Below are 19005 nucleotides of genomic sequence, written 5' to 3'. Positions count from 1 at the left end.
CAGCAAACCAGTTGCTAACATTAAACTAAATGGAGAGAAACTTGAAGCAATCCCACTAAAATCAGGGACTAGACAAGGCTGCCCACTCTCTCCCTACTTATTCAATATAGTTCTTGAAGTTCTAGCCAGAGCAATCAGACAACAAAAGGAGATCAAAGGGATACAGATCGGAAAAGAAGAGGTCAAAATATCACTATTTGCAGATGACATGATAGTATATTTAAGTGATCCCAAAAGTTCCACCAGAGAACTACTAAAGCTGATAAACAACTTCAGCAAAGTGGCTGGGTATAAAATTAACTCAAATAAATCAGTTGCCTTCCTCTATACAAAAGAGAAACAAGCCGAGAAAGAAATTAGGGAAACGACACCCTTCATAATAGACCCAAATAATATAAAGTACCTCGGTGTGACTTTAACCAAGCAAGTAAAAGATCTGTACAATAAGAACTTCAAGACACTGAGGAAAGAAATTGAAGAAGACCTCAGAAGATGGAAAGATCTCCCATGCTCATGGATTGGCAGGATTAATATGGTAAAAATGGCCATTTTACCAAAAGCAATCTACAGATTCAATGCAATCCCCATCAAAATACCAATCCAATTCTTCAAAGAGTTAGACAGAACAATTTGCAAATTCATCTGGAATAACAAAAAACCCAGGATAGCTAAAGCTATCCTCAACAATAAAAGGACTTCAGGGGGAATCACTATCCCTGAACTCAAGCAGTATTACAGAGCAATAGTGATAAAAACTGCATGGTATTGGTACAGAGACAGACAGATAGACCAATGGAATAGAATTGAAGACCCAGAAATGAACCCACACACCTATGGTCACTTGATTTTTGACAAAGGAGCCAAAACCATCCAATGGAAAAAAGATAGTATTTTCAGCAAATGGTGCTGGTTCAACTGGAGGGCAACATGTAGAAGAATGCAGATCGATCCATCCTTATCACCCTGTACAAAGCTTAAGTCCAAGTGGATCAAGGACCTCCACATCAAACCAGACACACTCAAACTAATAGAAGAAAAACTAGGGAAGCATCTGGAACACATGGGCACTGGAAAAAATTTCCTGAACAAAACACCAATGGCTTATGCTCTAAGATCAAGAATCGACAAATGGGATCTCATAAAACTGCAAAGCTTCTGTAAGGCAAAGGACACTGTGGTTAGGACAAAACGGCAACCAACAGATTGGGAAAAGATCTTTACCAATCCTACAACAGATAGAGGCCTTATTTCCAAAATATACAAAGAACTCAAGAAGTTAGACCGCAGGGAAACAAATAACCCTATTAAAAAATGGGGTTCAGAGCTAAACAAAGAATTCACAGCTGAGGAATGCCGAATGGCTGAGAAACACCTAAAGAAATGTTCAACATCTTTAGTCATAAGGGAAATGCAAATCAAAACAACCCTGAGATTTCACCTCACACCAGTGCGATTGGCTAAGATCAAAAACTCAGGTGACAGCAGATGCTGGCGAGGATGTGGAGAAAGAGGAACACTCCTCCATTGTTGGTGGGATTGCAGACTGGTAAAACCATTCTGGAAATCAGTCTGGAGGTTCCTCAGAAAATTGGACATTGAACTGCCTGATGATCCAGCTATACCTCTCTTGGGCATATACCCAAAAGATGCCTCAACATATAAAAGAGACACGTGCTCCACTATGTTCATCGCAGCCTTATTTATAATAGCCAGAAGCTGGAAAGAACCCAGATGCCCTTCAACAGAGGAATGGATACAGAAAATGTGGTACATCTACACAATGGAATATTACTCAGCTATCAAAAACAACCACTTTATGAAATTCGTAGGCAAATGGTTGGAACTGGAAAATATCATCCTGAGTGAGCTAACCCAATCACAGAAAGACATACATGGTATGCACTCATTGATAAGTGGCTATTAGCCCAAATGCTTGAATTACCCTAGATCCCTAGAACAAACGAAACTCAAGACGGATGATCAAAATGTGAATGCTTCACTCCTTCTTTAAATGAGGAGAAAGAATACCCTTGGCAGGGAAGAGAGAGGCAAAGATTAAAACAGAGACTGAAGGAACACCCATTCAGAGCCTGCCCCACATGTGGCCCATACATATACAGCCACCCAATTAGACAAGATGGATGAAGCAAAGAAGTGCAGACCGACAGGAGCCGGATGTAGATCGCTCCTGAGAGACACAGCCAGAATACAGCAAATATAGAGGCGAATGCCAGCAGCAAACCACTGAACTGAGAATAGGTCCCCTATTGAAGGAATCAGAGAAAGAACTGGAAGAGCTTGAAGGGGCTCGAGACCCCAAAAGTACAACAATGCCAAGCAACCAGAGCTTCCAGGGACTAAGCCACTACCTAAAGACTATACATGGACTGACCCTGGACTCTGACCCCATAGGTAGCAATGAATATCCTAGTAAGAGCACCAGTGGAAGGGGAAGCCCTGGGTCCTGCTAAGACTGAACCCACAGTGAACTAGTCTATGGGGGGAGGGCGGCAATGGGGGGAGGGTTGGGAGGGGAACACCCATAAGGAAGGGGAGGGGGGAGGGGGATGTTTGCCCGGAAACCGGGAAAGGGAATAACACTCGAAATGTATATAAGAAATACTCAAGTTAATAAAAAATAAATAAATAAATAAATAAAAAAAAAGAAAATATATAAAGAATTTTAAAATCTGGACATCTAGAAAACAAACAACCCAATTTTTAAAAATGAAGCACATATATAAACAGAATTCTCAAAAGAGAAATTATAAATGGCTGAGAAGCACTTAAAGAACACCCTTAGTCATCAAGGAAATGCAAATCAAAACTACTCTGAAATGTCATCTTACAGAGTCAGAATAGCTACAACCAATAAAACAAAGGACATCTCATGCTGGGGAGGATGTGCAGTGAAAACACTCCTCCACTGCTGGTGGGAGTACAAACTTCATAGCCACTGTAGAAATCAGTGTGACAGTCCCTCAGAAAGATGGGAATTATCTACCCCAAGATCCAGCTAAATCATTCTTGGGCATACATACCCAAAGTATGCTTCACTTATCACAGAGACACTTGCTCACCCGTGTCCACTGCTAATCTATTCGTAACAGTCAGAAACTGGAAACTGCCTAGATAATCTGCCAGTGGATGGAGAGAGACAGAAAATGTGGTACATTTACACAATGGAGTATTACTCAGCTGTTAAGAAAATGAACTCAAGAAATCAGCAGGCAAATGAATGGAACTAGGGGGAAATTCAGCCTGAATGAGATAATCCAAACCCAGAAAGACAAATATGGTATAAATTTGCTTCTTTGTGATGTCAGCTATTAAGTTTTTGATAAGCAAGCTACAATCTGTACAGCCACAGAGATGAGGGATAAAGTAAGAGAATGGGGAGTGGGGGGGATCTCCCTAGAAAGGGGAAATAATTCTGTTACAGATGGATGGGGCAAGGACAGGAATAGAGGATCAAATGGGAAGGAGGAGGAAAGTAGGGGTAAGGGGTGGAACTTGGGGATAGCTAAAACTAAGGTCATTTGAGAGGTAGTCTGAGAAACTAATGCAGTAGAAACTTCCTAAATATGAGTGCATGAAGATGATGTAAATGAAATTGCCAATGAGCTATAAAGCCCCAAGTGGACATCCCTAGTCACCAAATGAAGCTTCTAGTGCCAGGAATGGGTCACATATAATTAATTGAGTTGGTAGCAAAAGGGGGCACATGGGAACCCCCAATCCATTCTTTGCTTTTTAACAAAATCTCAATCATTCCATATTATCATTTTGAAGACTTGGGAGCCAGATGCTTGGTGAAAGCCCGATAGCTCAGAGAGGTAGAGGAGGCACCCAGCTGACCTTCCTCCTCAGATGATGTCCCAGAAGCAATCCCCTCTCCCATGCCATCTCAAAAAACACCTCCTCAAACCAAATGTTCCACCCTTCTATTTCCTGTAGACTCCATCCTCTCGACTCCCTCTTACTCTCTCTTTTTTTCCTTAATAATCCTATGTTTACTTCCTGTCTACTGATTGCCTGTTTCACCTCTTGATCTATGGTTGACTTTAGTTAATCCTGTTTACAATATTCAAGCAGTAAGCTCTTGGATTAAGGGTGTGTGCTAAGGCTAAGCTAAGCAACTAAAAACAGGTTTTTCTAGTAAATAACACAATCCTGGTTCACAGTTTGACCAAATATCTTGCAATAGGCTATTGCCAAGGCTTCTAGATGCTCTCCCCAAACTGACAGTAAGGCTCTGTTGCTGAAGGCAGCGCCTACACAATTCCCTGACCATAGAGAAGCTGAGCTGGTGCTCACCTAGAACCTTCACCCTATAAGACTAGTGTTCATGGTACTGAAAGGTATCCTGCACGCCACCAAAGAAGAAAGGTAAACACGAACTCAGCCACAACTTTTTAATCTACAACGATTATCTTGCCTGAAAGAGGCACTAGTACAACAGTGGCACAAAACTTGTGGGGGTTGCCAACCAACATCTAATTGGATTTAAGGCCTACTCCATGGGATGGAACCCATCCCCAACACTGCCTGGGTGGCCAAGAACCTGAGACCAGTTAGGCCAGTAACCTAGGAGAAAACCAAATACTATTGTTCTGCTAAAGGAAAATAGCAATAATACAATTCCTAATGACATTCTGATACTCATAGCTCAGTGCCTTGCTCAGCTGTCATCAGAGAAGCTTCTTCTGGCAGTAGATGAAACAAATACAGAGACCCACAGCTGAACAATATGCAGAGTGAGACCTTGAACTCACAAAGACTATGGCAGTATACACAGGGCCTGCACAGGCTGCACCAGAAGTGAGCCACTAAGAAGAGTGCTAAGAGGAGAAGTAGACACAGCTCCAATCCAGGCTAGGGAATCTAGAGGTCATCTCCATTTGATAGACACTAGCAACTGAAATACTAGTTCTCCCCACCACAGTCTCACTGGGGATGCAAACCGACCTTAAATGCAAGCCCCAAGCCCAACAGTAGACGCCCAACACTAACACCTTTGGAGGCTCCGTAACTCATAATGTTTGTCAGGGCTTTTTTTTAACTTTACAATTCCTTTGCATCTATGTTTATGGTTTCTAGTTTTGATTTTTTTTTTTGGGGGGGGGGGGGTTCCTGTGTGTATGAACCTGTGTGTCCTGTGTCTGGTTCTCATGCTTGTTCTCTGGCTGTTTTCCTTCTGTCTGATTTGTTCTCTTCTAGTTGGTTTGGTTTTGTTTGACTTACTTTACTTTATCATGTTCTTTAGATGTCTGTTTGCTTTCTGACTGGAATCAGAAAGGTGTGAATTTGGATAGAAGGGGAGAGGGAAAGGATCTTGGAAAAGTTGGGGGAAGGGAATTGTAATCAGAATATATTATATGAAAAAATCTATTTTCAATAAAATTAAAAAATTAAAAATTAATTTAGAACTTTTGAATATAAAATCTTAAGTATATACACATATATATAACAGAGGTCTGCCTGGTCTGGCCACAATGGAAGAAGATGCACTTAATCAATCCTCCAGAGCCTTGAGGCCCCAGGGAAGGGAGCCTGGTGGAGACAAGGAGGAGGAGGAATGGGATGAGGAACTGTGGGAGGGGAACCAATGGGACAACCACTAAAGTGTAAAGTAATAAAACAACTTAATAAAAAAGGAAAATCAAGACAGAAGTTAAATCCCATGTATAAGTGTCACTATCAGTCCTGCTCACACACACACCCCTCCTAACCCTCCCATGTTACTTGATGAAAATACAAGTAGCAATAACAATGACATTTCCTACGAGTTATAGTATCCACTTCATGATGCATCCCAGAGCGTTCTCTACTTACTGCAAGGTTTTTTGGTTCTGTTTTTTTTAATTTTTCTCTCATATATTACATGCCTACCACCATTTCCCATCCTTCCTCTCTTCCCAGTCCCTCACCCCGTCACCCCTCTCCCCCAGATCTACTCCTCCATTTCTCTTCAAAAAAGTGCAGGCCTCCCAGGATACCAACCAAACATAGGATATCATGGTACTGTAAGACTAGATACATCCCTTCATAGTAGAGCTCAATGAAGCAACCTAGGAGGAGGAAAACAATCCCAAAAGTAGGCAAAAGAGTCAGAGACCGCTCCTGTTCCCACAAGAAGAACAAGCTACACAGCTCTAACATGCAGGCCTAGGTCAGAGCCATATAGGCTCCCTGATTGTCAGTTCAGACTCTGTAAACCCATATGAGCCCTGGTTAGTTGATTCTGTGGGTCAATTTCTTGTGGTATCCTTGACCCTCTGTTTCCTACAATTCTTCCTCCTCTTCTTCCACAGAATTTCTTGAGCTCCACCTAATGTTTGGCTATGAGTGTCACAGCAAGGTCTGTGCTTAACCACAATTTATTCAAGCAGTTGCATATTGATATGGGTTAACCCATATCTGGGTTATCTTTCATCTATTTTTATTCTGCCCTAGCATATGGTATGAATTTTAATTTGCTGCACAAAAGGACTTTTCCAAATAGCTCTCCTGTATTCTAAATCATCTATTGAATTTTTCCATCCACACTGGCTAAAGCTGTCTTTAGTAAAGAATAAAATATGTGCATGCAAGTCTGTCCTGAACTTCTTCTTCATAGGCTAATCCTTGAGGCTTCAGATATAGTAGCCGTATCACTGCTCTTACTATGAGTTTCTAATGATTCTTCTCAGAGTGGGCCTATGTGTTTGTTCACTTCTGAAGGTGAGCAGGCTGCTGCTATACTGTCCAGACTCAGGGAAAATTCCTAGGCAGAAGCAATTTGCCAGACTCAGCCTCCTGAATAGTTGAGACGGCAAATATGTGCTACCATACCCAGCTCTAGAAATGCTTGCCTTTCTAGTCAACCTTTGCAACTACCCTTTCAAATAATTAGCATATATACATACATATATACACACACACATATATACAACTGTCTAATAATAGTCTTAACTTTTATTATACTTGTTTCTCTTCTACTATCTTCTGTAGTTGCCTATATATGTTGATTGTGTCTACATATACACTTACTAGTGAACTATCTCTTTATTTGTAGTAAGTTCCATTACTACCTTAGGTCATATAAAAATATCACACTTGGGATGATACTGCTGCTCAGTTGGAGGTGCCTAACATGTACAAGACCTCATTTCAATGACCAGCATAATAGGAGGAAGTGTATGAAAAATACCACATCTGTAAGCTGTGCAATTAATTAATTCTAATTCTACCTTTCTAACTTTCACACTCAAAATCTAAACAGTCCAATAAAAGTACAGATATTATTAGAATGGATTAAACATACAAGACCTAACTAGATACACCCACAAAAGATTCACTTTAAATACAACTGTAGGAGAAAGCAGTCAAGTCATAGGGAAGCCGGCTAACAGGAGGAGTCAGAGTACAAGCTAGGAAACATCACCTGACACAGGCCATAATGCCGAGCATCAGAGAGACACAGCTACCGAGTGCTGAATGAGTGTGTTCCTACAAGAACAGCTTTCGAAATTGAGAAATATATACAACTCTGGGGTAGAAATAGACAACCCCTTAGTCACTGACAGAACCAAACAACAGTCAGCAAATTATGGAAGATCTTAATAATAGTACTGACCATCTCAATCTCACTGACATTAGTAACAGACAGGAAGAAGTAAATGCTATCATACATTTTTTTTTAAGGGCATTTGCAGTGTTCATTAGAAACAGTTCACATTCTGACCATAAATAAATTTTGAAATTGGAGAAAAGTCAAAAGTATTTATCTCACTGTATCAAAACACTTCTGAAACAGACATTTAAATAAAATTTTGAAATCAATGATAACAAAAAACAAACTTTGGAATGAACCTAATCACCATTAAAAGCAAAATCTATGCTTCTGAGTTTAAGTTGGGATGACAAAGAAGCAAAGATATAGGTTTCTACCTTGAAAAGGTAGAAAAAAAGTGAGTAAACTGAATCCAAAGAAAAGAATCACAGAGGTGAAAACGGATGCTCAGTTAAAAAGACCAAGCTTTAGACAGGAGCTCAAGAGATGGCTCCATGGGTCAGCAAACTTGCTATGCAGGCATGAGGAGCAGAGTTTGAATCCCCAGCACTCAGGTTAGAAAAAGTCAAAGCCCAGCTATACCTGCATGAACGCTCATCGAGGTAGGGCAAACGCAGGTGCATCTATCCATGTGCCAGTTGGCCAGCAAACTTAGCACAAAGGCGAGCTTCCGGCTCTGTGAGAGACCATAGAGCATCTCAAGGCAATAAATAAAGAACAACAGAAGGAACCCAGCTCCTGCTCTGGCCTCTGCATATATGCACACTGGCATGCAATGCACACACAACATACACATGCATGAGTGTGTGTATACACACAGAGAGACAACTCACACGGATAAAGGTAGCTTTGATATTTAATTACATTTAAAAACCTCTAATAATGGGGTTGGGGATTTAGCTCAGTGGTAGAGCGCTTGCCTAGCAAGCGTAAGGCCCTGGGTTCGGTCCCCAGCTCTGAAAAAAAAGAAAAAAAAAAAAAAACCTCTAATAATACTCAAGAAAAATTAAGCATGCACTATGAACCTTGCCTCAGACAGTACAAAAAGCAAAATTAATAAAGAATATTATAAACAACCTCATGACAACCTGGTAATTTAAATGTTGGCAGACATAATCCATGAAAAATAAGCCATACTGAGGCTAACAACTGAAACGGAAAACGCTGACTAGCTGTTGTTGTAAAAATATAAAAATAAAAAAAGTATGGATGTCATTTATTCCGCTAGGTCTGCACCGCCGTGCCCAGATATCTGCTAGGTATCTTGGTGGAAACACAGCCCAGTCGCACACTTTCCTACACTCAAACCCTCACATAAAAGAACACACAACACAACAATCTTTGACCCAATTGGTAAGATATAATTGCCCACTTAAACATACAATGCCCGGTACCATCCATCTCTGAGAACATTAAGAACAACAGAGCAGAATCTTAACATCACCTGCCATCTTGTCCTGCTACGGTTTCTCAGCCCCTCTCCTCCGCCCTGTCTCTTCCTCTCTCTCCTAGTCTCCTCCTCTTCCTTCAAACTTCTCTCCCGCCCATCCTTCCTTCTCCTCCAATGACAGGCCTCCTTCTATCCTATACCTGCCTCACCTGTGACATCATCCTACAACTAGCTAACTCTAAAACCATTAAGGGTTCATTTAAAAACCCAAGTTCAGATAGCTGCATTATTAAACTCCATCAAACATTAAAAAAGAGAAAGCACTGGAAAACAAAAACGCTTCTTCAACTCTTTACTTAAACTTACCACAACCCTAATAGGAATGCCTGAAAATGATAAAAACAAAAATGAATATAGAGGTAAAACTAGCTAACAAAATACTGATTAACTGAAGAGAAAAACATCTTGAAAGATGATCCTAATCTAACAGACTCTATACAAGGAATTGCTTTAATAGTTGAAAAAATCAATTATACACCAACACCAAAAACACAATCCATGAAAGTAAACAGTAATTAGAATTTCATTAAAGTTGAAAAGTTCTGTTTTGTAATGAAATGATAGTGTGAGCACCCCCACGTCAGACGTGGACAGACGCTCTCCAACAAACGCAGTGCTGCAGCACCACAGTGCCTTGCTTTAGGTCAAGCTACAGCTGCTTGAGTTAGGATTTCTGTGGCTGTGACAGAACACCATGGCCAGAAAGCAAGCTGGGGACAAAGAACGTAGCTGGCTTACACTTCCACTTATCACTCAAAGAAGCCAAGGCAAGAACTCACAGGGCAGAAACCTGGGAGGCAGGAGCAGATGCAGAGGCCATGGAGGGGGCTGCTTACTGGCTTGCTCCTGGTGGCTTGTTCAGGCTGTACTGGAAAAAGTTTGAGCCCACTTCTGGGTTTGAAAATCTACCAAACCCACCAATCCATGAGCCTAAAAATCTACCACTCCCCAGGTTTGGCTTGAAATCCCACCAATCCCCACCCTAGAAATCAAGAAACTCTATATAAAGCCTGCCTTCTGCTCAGTTCCCTGCTGCTTCTCACCTAAGCAGAGGCTGCCACTCTCCTGTGCCTTCCCTGAAGTGGAAACTTAAGGGTTCTTTGGAAAGTTGGTTGGATGGTGTACTGCTGGGGCAAACACATGAAGGAACGGTGTGTTAAAGTGGACACAGGTGTGAAAGGCTAAGCAGACTCATATAAGTGTTTCATTAAGCAAACACAGGAGGGAGATGTTCTGCTAAAGAAACACATGAAAGGACAGTGATGAAGGAATCTTTGCTAACAACATGCACATATCGGTCTACCTTACATTTCGTAGTTGAGTTGCATTTGTCAGGACTATATAGTGAAGGGTTAAAATTTCTAAAAGTTAGTCATGAACAAAGTCCAGACATGCCTGAGAGAATTTGAGATAGGGCTCACTGGCCCGACTATCAACTCCCAAGGACACTGGCCATCTGGAGCCACCCCCTCCCCTTCCTTCACTCCCTGAGGATGGGTCATCCCCCTGCTGCAGTGAGATGAGTTGCCCTGCCCACATTGCTGAGATGCTAGATTACACGTATGCTTTGTTGATGTAACTCCGTGCCAAAAGTAACTGTGCACCCTTTGTATTAGCCAATTATGTGTGTTCACACGAAACCCCTGGTTTTCCCTATATAAGCTCCTGCCTAGAGAGGCTCGGGGCTTGACTCAATCTCCTGTGTGAGATACGTGTCAGCCTGAGATCTCGTAAATAAAACTGCCTCTTGTTGATTACATCAAGACCGGCTTCTCGTGTTTCCTGGGGGTACCTCAACCCGTGACTGGAGCGAGAGTCTCCCCAAGTCTGGGGGTCTTTCAATAGAAAAAAAATGCATCAAATTACTTCTGGTGATGTATTGCAGTTTCTTGCCACTTACAAGGACTCCAGCTGATTGGATGCACATGCTAAGGCAAGACCTGTGCTGAGGCAAGGCACGTGGAGGGCACGTGATATTTGGAGGGTATAAATAGGACTCCATGGGGTGACGGAGAGCTTGGCTTGCTGGTACAGGTAGCTGTGCAATGGTTGTGGTCTCCAGTCTTCACTGATCTTTGCTTTCCTTAGAGAGACATAACCTAGAACTTCTCCTAGTGTTCCTCCTCCTGACTAGATCCCAGGCTGAGGCCTGGCTGTCTCTGCTAGGTCATGTCACCTGCTGATTTGTGTTTGCTATCCCGACTCTACTGACCTGGCTGCTGGTGTATCCATGAAGTGTTTTTGAGTGGATTGATATGCCGTTGCTAACCTGTGAACTGAACTGCCGAATTCCAAACAACATAGATAGGACTTGCTCCAAAGAACTTTCTAAAAAGCTCTACTTCCCTGTGTCCTTTCTTTTCCACTACCTCTGGTGGGTGGTGGGCGACAAGAGAGATTAAACTGTTTAAGAATCTTCATTAAAAATAGGGTTTGAAAAATTAAGAGTCACATTTGCCTATGAATCTCTTATATGGGTTTTGTTGTACAGTGTTCCTTGGCTCCCGACTGCCAGGATCCCTTTCCCTTCAGAGCAGTAAAACTTACACAGCCTGCTTTCTCATAGAACCCAGGATCAACAGCCAGGGATAGCATCACTCACAGAGGGCTGGGCCCTCTCCAATCAATCACTAATTAAGAAAACGTCCTAATGAAGGCATTTTCTCAGTCGAGGTCCCTCCTTTCAGATGGCTCTAGTTTGTGTCAAGTGACATAAAACTAGCCAAGGTAAGTGCCTGATAGATTGAAATTGAGGAACCAGTGACAAACCGTGTAGCGATAGGCATTTCATGTTCTGCAGAGAGAGCAAAGCTTAGTCTCTTCAACAAACAGTGCTGGGAATTTTGGATATTCATGTTAAAAACAAAACAAAAACACCAACAATGGATTCTACTCTCACTGATTAATGATTAAATTTTTAAAACCTCAGAAACTAGTATTAGAACACATTCTTTAATCAAACAGGCCACATCTACCAAAGCACCTACAATTAACATCTTATTTAACAGTGAATACTGAACCCTTAAATCCTAAAAATTCCTTAATCCCAAATCCAAGAAAAAAAAGAGCCTTTTTCCTAAATTCCAACGGAGGGTAAGCATGTGTGCCTCATGACACATGTTCAACTCTGCATTAGTGACCTAAGCAGGGGACATAAGTCAAGAAAAAGAAATGGAATGCACAGTCTGTAAGTAAAAAAAGAAACTGGCCTTTGCAAACAACCAAAATGTGACATCAAGAAATACAAGTCAGATATAAAAATCAATTGTATCTATGTATCAGAAACATAATATAAAATTTTTATAGTCATTTCCCACTAAATCAAAAAGCATCAATACTTGGGAATAAATTTAACAAACTATATATAATACCTATAACCTAAAATGTTAAAAAAAAAATAAGACCTTAAGAAACAAAGAGTGGGCTGGAGAGATGGCTCAGAGGTTAAGAGCACTGACTGCTCTTCCAGAGGTCCTGAGTTCAATTCCCAGCAACCACATGGTGGCTCACAACCATCTGTAATGGAATCTGGTGCCCTCTTCTGGTGTGTCTGAAGTCAGCTACAATGTACTCATACACATTAAATAAATAAACCTTTAAAAAAAAAAAGAAAGAGTGAGCTGAGGACAGGGCTAAATGGGTGAAGTTCTAACCATGCAAGTATGAGGATCAGAGTTCAAATCCCTAGGACCCATGTAAAGTTGAGCTAGGCAGCAATCTGTAGTCCTGGTGCTCCTACAGCCAGATGTAAGGTGACAAGAATCCCCTGAAGCTCACAGTCCAGGAGGCCTGAGTGCCCAGAGGTGAACAAAGAGATCTGGTCTTTGGAAGGAGGAAGGTGAGGCGCAACACGTGACCTCACAAGCTCTACTAACACTAATTACTGAACTTTATTTCAATATAAGATGTACCAGGGCAGGAAAAGCCAAAGCACTTCTTATGTACAAATGCTGTATGTCCACAAAATCATTTACAGTCAGAATATACCAATAACATTCAACTCCTACCACCAAAATCCCAAAATGTTTACTTATTCAAAGAATATCCACATGATATGAAGTGAGATGAAAAGTTACTGAACTTTAAAACTTAACAGGAAATGTAGAATGGAGTCTCAATGACCACTACACACCAACCAAAAGTGGCTTAAGTGGCAGACTCCTGTTCCGGGGAGTCTGAGTATGACTCAGCACTTAGGAAATTATCTGACACTGTCTACTAAAGCTAACTATGCCTACCTCAGAATGCAGGATCTGCTCCTAAGTTTATATTAAGCACAAATAAATGCTTATACCTCATCAAAGATGTAAATAAGAATGTTTCTCACAGCAATATTCTGAACAGCCAGAAAAACCGTAAGAAACTTAGCACTCAACAAAGATATTATAAGTAAAAACATATGCTTTACTCATAAAGGAATAAGTACTATCAGCTAGTGGAAACTAGGACATGGAGCCAGGGCGACAGCTCAGTGGGAAAGGATGCTTGCTGCCAAGCCTGGCCCAGTTCAATTCCAGAAGCCCCATGGTGGAAAGAGAGGTGACTCCCATGAGTTGCCCTCTGGCCTCCACGTGCATGCCATGGTACATCCACACACACATATATAAATGCACAAGCACAGAGAGAGAGCAGAGACACATACAAATAAATAGATAATAAAGGTGAAAGAACAGGAGAAAAGAAAAACAAGGTTATATCGTGTAAGTATAATGACGAGAAGAGAAGCTTGAAACAATAAGATATAGTAAGCTGCAGGGAGAAGCCATATGGAAGCATCACCTGTCAACAGAAGCGCTCATGGCCTAGGGGTGGGAGTTGCAGCAGGGAGAGAGGAATTCTGGGATGGAGTCAGGCTTGGGAAGAGACTGACTGATGGAGACACATGTGAATCTGGGGAGAGGTAGCCAGCCATGTGGCTCTCATAGACTAGAAAAATAGCTAGTTGGGGAACAAACCCTAGTTTATGGCTTAGGCGTTTATTCATAAAATGATTCAGTCTCAGAGTTGTTATTTTGGGAACTTGGGTGCAGGTGAAAAAGCCTGCAGTTACAGTAGGTAATTCTATTAATACAGAACTAAAAATCAGGTCACATAAATCTAGGATAGCAGAGGGCTAACAAGGAACTGATATTTCACTTAGTTGCAAATATTCTATAAGGTTACCAAAAAAAAAAAAAAACTAAAAAGAACCCAGCAAGGTATTTAATGCAAGTGCTAGCAGTTAAAAAAATTCCACTAATTCAGACTAATCTTTGTCAAAAGAATGTCACAGAGATAACAAAAACATTCTTTAATGATACAAGAGTTCATGGTTAAGAAGACAAAATAACTCTGTATTTGTTATCAGCAAAAACTGAAAAAATAAAAATTTCTAGGAAGTAATAGATCAGGAAGAAAAAGAAGAATGTGCCCCCCCCCAAAAAAAAGAAAGAAAGAAATAAACAAATAAGCCAACCCCTTTCTCAGAAATGGCAGCTCAACAGAAAACAAAAAGTTAAAATGGAAATTTTAAATAAGTAAATTAATGAATTTGAGTAACTAATAAATTCTGATCATACAAATAAGCTTTCTGGGCTCTGAGCACATTACAATTCAATGGCAGAAAGGTAACCAGAGAATCCTCAAGGCATTTAGAAACTGTGATGAAGTTTGAAATTCACAGATACAAAACAAACAAACTGAAAGTGTAACTCACACAGGAACGTGGAGCAAACAACAGTGGATGCAGGACAGCTCAAAATCCACTGCTCCAGACACGGCTTGCAGGAAAGCAGCCCAAATGCACATTTTAAAAGAAAAACTAAAAATCAAAAAATTTAAATGATCTACTTCAGTAGATGAGGAGAATAAATAACAAGTTAATACCACAAAAAAATAAAATATTAAACAGCAGGAATTAATCTACAACAGCAAAATTGAAGAGACTAGAAGTTAACTAATTAAAAAGCAAAGAAAACTGACAACTCCCTAGCAAGACAAATTTAAAAATGAGATTAACCAATGGTCATATGAATCAGTAAGTGATCGATACAATGCTAAGTTCTAAAAGTCATATGAGGTGTAGAAACACAACAAAACAGACACATCATTTTTAAAAATCCATTGTAAAAATTAAATATACTATCTCAGTAACAGAGAGTCTATGCTCAAAAGGCTTCAGAAAAGCATATAAGGAAAGATAGTAAGCACTTCAGAAGCTTGCAGAAAGTAGGGAAACATTTAGGGAACACTCCTCTTATGGGACCAGCAAAGCCAAGCTCCCCAAAATTTGACGAAGGTATTAGAAGAAAATTACAGGCCAAGTTCTCTGTCAAAAATAGGTGAAAAAAACAGCTGGGCAGTGGTGGCACTTGCCCTTAATCTTAGTACTCGGGAGGCAGAGAGGCAGGTGGGTACTGAGTTTGAGGCCAGCCAGGGCTACACAGAGAAACCCTGTCTCTAAAAATCCAAAAATAAAAAAATAAATAAAAATGAAAAAAAGTAAATACACACATATTTTTTAAAGCACATCAAATCTACTGATGCATAAAAAGGATAATACACAACCAAGAGGGAATCATTTTATAAGTCTGCAGATCTCAAGGTTAACACAAGCCAAAGGGCCCAAGTGAGTATGCCTCAATCCTACTTGGGAGGGAGAAGAAAGCAATCACGTGGGGGAGAAGGGACAGGGAGGGTAAAAAGGAAAGTGATCAGGTATGGGAGGAAGGGAGGGAAACAGGATTGAAGCCCTGAGGGGCAGCAGAATGAATGGAAACAGGCAACCTCCAGACAGAGACCTGGGAGGTGAGAGACACTCAGGACTCAAAGGGAGGGACCTTAGATGAAATGCCCTACAGTGGGGAGAGGGAACTTGTAGAGCCCGCCTCCAGTAGAAAGACAGGGCATCAGGTGGAGGGATGGGTTGCCAGCCCACAGTCAAAAACTTTGATCCATAATTGTTCCTGTCTGAAAGAACTGCAGGGACAAAAATGGAGTAGAGCCTGAGGAAAGGAAGTTCAGTGACAGCCCAAATCAGGATCCAGCTCAAGGGGAGGCTCCACTATTACTGATTTGTATTTTCAACATTTAGAAAGTGAAAAATACGCCATTTTAATTAAAATAACCTCAAGAATACCGTGCATGTAGTGTAAACCTGCTCAAAGATGTGAAATCCTCTATAACTAAAAAAAGCTACAAACTTATGAAACCTTAACTAAAAGGAGAAATATAGTGTCCATGGATTAGCTGACTCCTGTCTTAAAATTTCAATTACTTAAATCTTATCTCCAGTTTCAATGGAATCCTAGACCAAATTTCTGATCTGTTTCTCTCTTTCTCTCTAGCATGCACACACTCTCTCTCTCTCTCTCTCTCTCTCTCTCTCTCTCTCTCTCTCTCCCTCTCCCTCTCCCTCTCCCTCTCTCTTTCTCTCTCTGTGTGTGTGTGTGTGTGTGTGTGTGTGTGTGTGTGTGTGTGTGTGTGTGTAAATGAGAGGCAAGACCAGAAGCAGGAGAATAGACACTACTAGACGCACCAAGAATCTTAGGAGATGAAGTAGCATGAGATAGTATGACCTTGGCACAAGAAGAAAAACAGAAACAAAATTTAGTACATATTAAAAAGTGAAGCATCATAGAAAATTCCATGCAAAATGTTTCATTCACAACATTATTCTCTTTTCTTGTCAGTCATATCAATTGTAACAGCAAGCAAATTATCTCTCACCATTATATAAAACGCCTTCGAAAACGATTAACAAACATTATATAAAATGTCTCTTACCTCACCAAAAGCTCCTCGACCAATCACCTTTAATATTTCGAAGTCTTCTCTATGTAAGCGCATTTGCTTCACTTTAGAAGTGAATGGTTTAGCTGAAACAGAAGAGCAATATCAGTTACTTCCTTAACTAAATGTAATACAAACTAGATATGCAATAGAGGAGTATTGGGGGGGTATTTTTTTGTTTCTTGGTTTTTGTGTGATTGGTTGGTTTGGTTTTTCGAGACAGGGTTTCTCTATAACAGCCCTGGCTATCCTAGAACTCAGTCTACAGACTAGGCTGCTGCTGGCTTCAAACTCAGATCCACCTGCCTTTGCCTTCTGAGTGAGAGGATTAAAGGCACACCATCATTACCCAGCAGATAAGTACTTCTTAAATAATAAAAACTCAAAGTATAATATAGAACTAAATCAAAGTACCTTTAAAATCCAATGAAACTATAGAGTATGAATTAATATCTATAAAAAAGCAATGTTTCCTTATTTATATAAATTAATTTTTGACATTTTTGTTTGTTTGTTTGTTTGTTTGTTTGTTTGTTTGAGACAGGGTCTTGGGCACATAGCCCATATTGGCCTGCAACTCACTGTGTAACCCTGACAAATCTGTAATCATCCTGCCTCTACTTTTACAAGTTTTAGGAGTGCTACTAGGATTACAGACACACACCACCATATTCATTCACTCTCTCTCTCTCTCTCTCTCTCTCTCTCTCTCTCTCTGTGTGTGTGTGTGTGTGTGTGTGTGTGTGTGTGTGTGTGTAAGTGAAAGGACAACTTTGGGTGTCATGAATGAACTGAATAAATGAGTAATAAATTGAACTTCCTGAGAAAACGGTGATGTACATAATCCATTTATATTAATATTATTATATGCTTGCACAAAATCTATTTACTTGTCAGATTCCTATTTCTCATATGTATTAATGGCATTCGCTTATCTTACACTTTTAGGGAATACACTCCTGTGTAAAAAGATACTATCTTTTTTTTTTCTTCTTCTTCTTCTTTTTTTCAGAGCTGGGGACCGAACCCAGGGCCTTGCGCTACCACTCTACCACTGAGCTAAATCCCCAACCCCAAGATACTATCTTTTATTTCCCCCCAAGACTGCCATCCCTTTAACCTTCCCTAAAACATCATTTTAACAACTATGTGCTCACCAGAATCAAATTTTAGTTATTCTGGTTTAAAAAAATAATTTATTTCAATGCTGCCAGTTCACAAAAGGGAGGGGTGGCAAAATGGAAAATTAACAAGACTCTATTATTTACTAAGTAAATGTGCCAAATTCTTGTTTAAAAGTTAGAACCACTAAGTGTTGGCAAGAATATGACTAACAGGCACAGAGATGTGTAACGGAAGGATTGTTAGCTGACTCCGAGGTTCTTGTTCTCTTTCTCATGGTCTTAACAGGACATACTACTATGAAGGCAGCCTTCAGAACCTGAGACATTGTTTGTTTTTGTTTTTGCTTTTGTTTTTAGATAATCCTGTATTTGGCTTTAAGGGTTCTTTCAATACATAGCTGAAATTTCTCTGATTTGATTTCATTCAAAACGTTTCCCTCTGTGTTGGTAAACAACCTTGTCCTCTCTCCTCTGCACTGTCTGCATCTGGCCTAGCACTAATGCACAGCCAGCTCACCAACCTGTGAGGTTTCATCCTTCCCTGTTCACTACAGCACAGCACTCAGTGTGTTTATAAAGTCAGGCATGAAGGGTGTGCCAATGAAACCTTCAACACACAGCACGCTTGGCCATGGCTTCAGGGTCGAGTAAGACATGCAGCACATGCGTCTTTTCAGGGCACTCTTGATAACTGATCCATTTCATGTGGTCATATTACTGTCTCATATTTTCTAATTCTACAAATGACAACTCTAATTAGTATGTAATTTCTTTGAATTATGCATCGTATCAAAATTCAGTGTTTTAGGAATCAGGTTACTAATGGCATTCTTTTGTTTTCCAAACCCTACCATGTGAGCAGGATGGCTACTCCTTACTGAATGGCTAATACTGGTCTCTAAAGGTCTGTTTTCACTATTGTTCCTAACCATTGTTAAAAGTCTGTATACTCACTAACACTCTTCCAATTACAGAATGTTTACTTGATCCTTTCTAAATTTCAGCCAATCTATTTTGTGAATTCTAAATTGAATTTACACCAAATATTAGTAAATAAAGAGGCTAATTGGCATTAACCTCCCTACCTCCAAAAATTTAAGTCATTT

At 40.3% G+C, this 19005-nt stretch overlaps 1 protein-coding gene across 21 annotated transcripts in view; it reads right to left on the bottom strand.

The window, feature by feature from the left end:
* Positions 1-19005, bottom strand: part of Cdc42bpa (CDC42 binding protein kinase alpha) — a 220323-nt gene that overhangs the window by 158173 nt on the left and 43145 nt on the right. For all 21 annotated transcript variants that reach the window (XM_039090235.2, XM_039090251.2, XM_039090262.2 and 18 more), the window contains exon 2: positions 16770-16861. In XM_039090235.2, the coding sequence (XP_038946163.1) occupies positions 16770-16861 (92 nt within the window). The remainder of the gene's footprint in view (positions 1-16769; positions 16862-19005) is intronic.

The sequence above is a fragment of the Rattus norvegicus genome, chromosome 13 (genome assembly GCF_036323735.1).
Source record: "Rattus norvegicus strain BN/NHsdMcwi chromosome 13, GRCr8, whole genome shotgun sequence".
NCBI classification, from domain to species: domain Eukaryota; kingdom Metazoa; phylum Chordata; class Mammalia; order Rodentia; family Muridae; genus Rattus; species Rattus norvegicus.
This window is presented reverse-complemented; position numbering and strand designations above follow the sequence as displayed.